This window comes from Oratosquilla oratoria, chromosome 9 (genome assembly GCF_046742065.1).
Source record: "Oratosquilla oratoria isolate Oo_2021 chromosome 9, ASM4674206v1, whole genome shotgun sequence".
In the NCBI taxonomy this organism is placed as follows: domain Eukaryota; kingdom Metazoa; phylum Arthropoda; class Malacostraca; order Stomatopoda; family Squillidae; genus Oratosquilla; species Oratosquilla oratoria.
In genome coordinates this window covers 7,313,495-7,318,494 of record NC_134785.1, presented here as the reverse complement: position 1 = coordinate 7,318,494, position 5,000 = coordinate 7,313,495, and the positions used below count along the sequence as shown (strand labels likewise).

Here is a 5,000-nt window from a genome sequence, read left to right as displayed (position 1 = left end):
GCGTGTATACACACTGTGATATTCTTATTAATAAACAGCCACTTATCAGACCACAGCCTAAGAGGATTAATGAAATATCAGCTTACCTCTCGGGTGTCCAACGATTGTGCCATGCTCACGTTGTCTTGGAGGGCACCAGACCCTTTCCCTTGACCTTCACTCTCGCAAGGACGAATTGGTTGTCTGTCTTTAATATAGTCTTGTTTTGATCTTGATAGTGTCAGTCTTAACGTAAAAAAAAATTGGAGTTCTTCATATAAACATATCTATATATTTGTTCTGCTTATTCTCTTTAATAATTTGTTTCTTTTTATGTCTCTTATAGGTGCAGTGAACGCCAGGAATGACCCTATTGGATCCGCATAATGCTAGAAAGTATGACTAATAATAATGATTAATAATAATAATAATAACAATAATAATAATTGCTAATCGCTGAGTCGCTCGTATATTAAAACCATACACAAAATGTATTGCCGGAAATTACAGTAAGTTATTATGAAAATGTGATATGTTGCCGACAACGCAGTGCTTGATATAATATTGTGGATACCGTCAGTGTAGATGCTGCAGTAATAATAATAATAATAATATAATAATAATAATAACTAATAATAATAATAATAATAATAACTAATAAGAATAAGAATAACGATAATAATAACAATAATAATAACTATAATAATAATGATAGTAATCTCTCTTGGTGTTGTTTGCGGACGGGAATGTGTTGGTGACGTAGCTAGGACGGGCATGGCACGCTGAGACCCGGGCGGCGGCGATCTAGTACCAAAGAGCGGGGAAGTGTGTGTTAACTAAGGCGTGGTCAGGCGCACAAAAAGAAAAAATATATATATAAATATGAAAATAAAAAAGTATATAATATATATATATATATATATATATATATATATATATATATACGGTATATATACTCGTATATATATACTCATATATATATCTATATCTATATATATATATAATATATATATATACAGTATATATATATATATGTATATGTATATATAAAGACGTGGGTGGTATGTAGAAGGGGACCGATAGTTCCATGTTGGTATCTTTCATAGCAAAATATATTTAACCGGGGACTGATGTAGTTAAGATATAGATATAAATATATATGTATATATATATATATATATATATATATATATATATATATATATATATATTTGTATGTATATGTATGTATGCATGTCAAGGTCTAGGGGAACCGTATGTCACAGAATGCTCTAGGCAAATGTGGTAATGTAAGGAATTATCCCTTGTCACGTACTTTGTGTGTGTAGTGTGGTGTGTATGTAATTAGGTTCCCAGTGGCCTTGACCAATCGCCAAGGGTTCAGAATCCAGCAAACACATGGCTCCTTCCAGTGCATAGAGCAGCCGAGGCAAAGACTGGCGTTCCAGTCTCCAAAGTTCTCCCCAAATGAAGAAGAAGAAGAAAAAAAAATCTTTGTAAAAAAATCTCTTGACAGCGATGCTACGCACCGCGTTTTGATGATCATGTATTTTAGCCAAAAGATTAGGCCGCCCCAGTGGTGGCCAACGTTGACGGCGACGATAACGATAATGACGATTATGATGCTGATGGTGTTGATGATGACGATGGTGATGATGCCGATGATGCTGATGTTATTATGAACCCTTATTTTTTGTCTTCATGAAAGGGGCACCCAGCACGTCTCGGTTGGTCTGTTGATACTTTGCTATTGCTACCGCTACGGGCTCAGCATGTTATGCCAAACCGAATCGCCACCCTTTCTTACTGGCGTGTGCAATGTTGCTGTTTGTTGCTGCAAACCTCCCCCCCCCTAACCTTCCATTCCCTTTCGCTCTCCTTCACCCCATCCCACTAACCTATCCCCTCTCCTTCCTCTTTTCGTCCTCAATTCCAACCCCCACACACACTGCCCCAGAACACCCACACTCTCCCATTCCAACACTCACACACATTCCTCAACCACACTCTTAATTAAATACTCCATAAGCACTCCCCCACATCCGACGCGGAACTCTTCTTTCTTCTTCAACATCCACCCCAGCCCGAACACCTCCCACATTCTTCCTACCCAACCCACAACCCTATCCTCCCAGTCACTACTGCTACTCATTTCCCACGTTAGCGTTGTTGCATTTACAAAGACTTTATTGTTGCAAATGTCGAGTCCTATTATATTTATACGTACGAATCCGATGTCATATGTTCTTGTAGTTACATATCATATCCCTAAAACAGCAACATTCGCATGTCCAACCACTAATATGTATATAAGAAATATATAGTGCAATATTATGATAATACAATGCCCTCTCGCGTACTGTAACATGCGCGGAAATGGTTGAAGCATTGTTATATTTGTGTGCAAGGTTCTATATTTTCTTATGATATTGTACAATGGGTTTTTGAAGATGGTGGACGTACTTAACTCTTTGTTTTCTTGGAGGGCTTGGTATGTTATGCTCGCCATGTACAAAGACCAAACCAAGACTGTAGTCCCGGAACCCTCTGATATGTGTTGCTCCCCCTACTGTGTGGTGTGGTGTGGTCGTTCCGCGTTGTCTCTAATAAATGGATTTCCCAATACCCAGAGGTGAAACCCAAGGCGTTGTAAACTCAAGTAGATCATTATTAGGTAGTTGTATAATGGTTCTTTTTCGTTATTTTTATCTGGCTGTTGAGTGGATACAACTGTGTTTGCATACCATGTAGTTTATGGTGTACGCAGTTAGTGTTGAGTCTAATCATAGATACTAACTAGGTGTTGCCGTGCTTCTAGTCTTACGCAACTGCTAGTCGCAATGGAGCCAAGGAGATTATGTACTTAGAGCAGCCCAAGAAGCTAGGCGAGGCACGTCATGCAGTATTGTGTAGCCCAAATGCTTAGTATAAGGACTGTAATGTATACAAAATGGTAGTAGTCTTTAGCTGTAACTTAGCGTGGGGCTGTGGGCGTCCTGCACGACAAATTTTAAACAAAAAAAAACAAAAAAAAGAAAGAATAAACAAGTTTGTATTTTCAACACATTTTGATCCCACATTTCATTTGATACGACAGTTTATATACTCCATGTACATAGTTTTCAAGTTGTCTGGCGATGCCGTGCCAGCCTCACTGCAAACCCATAAATCGTGCAGGCACGGGCACAGCCCCGATAGAACCCTAGTGTCCTCGCTGACGTGAGATCATATAGTCAGTCTGTCTAGTAGTCAGTGATACAGTCGGTCGAGGCGAGGAAGCAAAAGGCCTCAACCCCAGTTTCCTTCTTCCGCTCCAAGTGATAGGAAGAGGAGCATGTCCCCGGGGCAGCGTCCGGGCGCCCTGTGGATCCTGCCGCCCAGCGGCAAAAGCGAACCCGGGTGTGCGTACGCGCGCATGCAATGACGCGCTCTGCAGCAATCCGAGGTGTGTGACCGTTAAGTTGCTACGGTCGGCGCTGAACCAACCTCCGCGCCAGACCAAGCTAGCAGAGAGACGACGGTCCCGGTCCGGAAGCAAGCCAGCGAGTCAGCCAGCCAGCGAGCCAGCCAACCAGCGAGCCAGCCAGCCAGCGAGCCAGCCAGCTTGAGGGTGTCTCATGGACGCTGCCCCGCGCTGGACGCGGGGAACGGAGTAGAGGTGCTGAAGGATATACGCAGAGCCTGTAGGCTTGACAGTGCCCGGCTTGGCCTGCGAGGATGTCGATCCTGCGGCTCGCTTAATGTGTCTCAATGCAAGTAGACCGCTATAAACTATACACATGCTTCGATTGAGGAAGGTCAGCTGTCACTATGGAATACTGTATAATACTATAATAATGATAACCCTATATCGTATAAGAGATGTGCACTATCTAGTGTCTGTAGGTTGTCCCACAAGTCCTGTAGGTTGCATGTTAGTTGACAGGCAACAGTACTTAGCTCCATCTAGACTCGCGGCGCACAAGAAATCTTAGGGCCTGCATGGTGTGTGGGGCTAGACTAGACAAAACGTTATGATGAGTACATGGTGTGCGGGGCTAGTCCAGGCGAATGCGCATTACGGTGTGTGGGGTTATTTTGTCAAAGTCGATGCGCGCGCATGTGGTAAATGAGGGCTGGTCAGAGGAAGCACTTATGCTGTAGATAAGGTGATAATGGATACCCGATTGGTGCTTGAAATGGGATTTATATATGATTTATCTTTTTTTTTTTTTCTAACGTGGAATTTACCGAGAGTCAAAGTTGCTCTTCCTTTTGCGGGTAAGGAAAAAAAATAGATTAAAAAAATGCATGTGCGTTGCAGTCAAACTTGGAACAGGCCTGTGCCGTCAACAGTCTCATCACTTTAATCTACAACTACTGTAGTTAAAAAGAGAGTTGTAAATAAAATATAGATTATAGATCAAATAATATATTGGATTAGGTCGCGCGAGGGAGACTTTGACGGTGACGGGCAATCGGATTTGGTGAGACGCACATGCAAGGGGATTAGTCGAGGGGAAATGTCTCTCACGAGCAGGGAAGCACACGGGTATGGCGACTGAGTCTGCGTGAAAGATGAGATGTGGGTTGGTTAATGTTTACATAAAAATATATACGAGTGTTTGCTAAAAGAAACCGTAGTCAGTGGAAGTAGCAAGATTATGAATACTTATGCTAATGTGATAGAGAGAGAGAGAGAATGCTCGATGGATGTTGAAGACTGATCTGCTCCACGTTACCGGGTCGATATGGTTTTACCTTTCTATGCTGAAACCCATATGCGGTTTGGAACATTTCACTAATATTGTACAATCTTTATGCAATATCCGGTATTCATAAAGGGCTCGAACAATATTTTCCATTTTTATATCGTGCAGGTCCGTTGTATGTTTTGATACTACACCAGACACGGCTAGAAGGTTGTAAACAACTCACATCTCGTTTTCTATACAGCTCAGCATGTAGGGAAATGGAAGGATTTCGCTCGACGATTAGGCGAGGCAACATCAAAAAAAGACAGAACAGAGTGACAAGTATCA

At 41.8% G+C, this 5,000-nt stretch overlaps 1 protein-coding gene across 5 annotated transcripts in view; it reads left to right on the top strand.

The window, feature by feature from the left end:
* The window catches only part of LOC143028161 (cytotoxic granule associated RNA binding protein TIA1), a 1,322,924-nt gene extending 1,322,007 nt beyond the window's left edge, over positions 1 to 917 (top strand). For all 5 annotated transcript variants that reach the window (XR_012966689.1, XM_076189874.1, XM_076189876.1 and 2 more), the window contains one exon: positions 326 to 917. Coding sequence is in view for 4 of the 5 variants with exons in the window: in XM_076189874.1 (XP_076045989.1) it covers positions 326 to 334 (9 nt within the window). In the remaining variant the exon portion in view is untranslated. The remainder of the gene's footprint in view (positions 1 to 325) is intronic.
* The last annotated feature ends 4,083 nt before the right edge of the window (positions 918 to 5,000 follow it).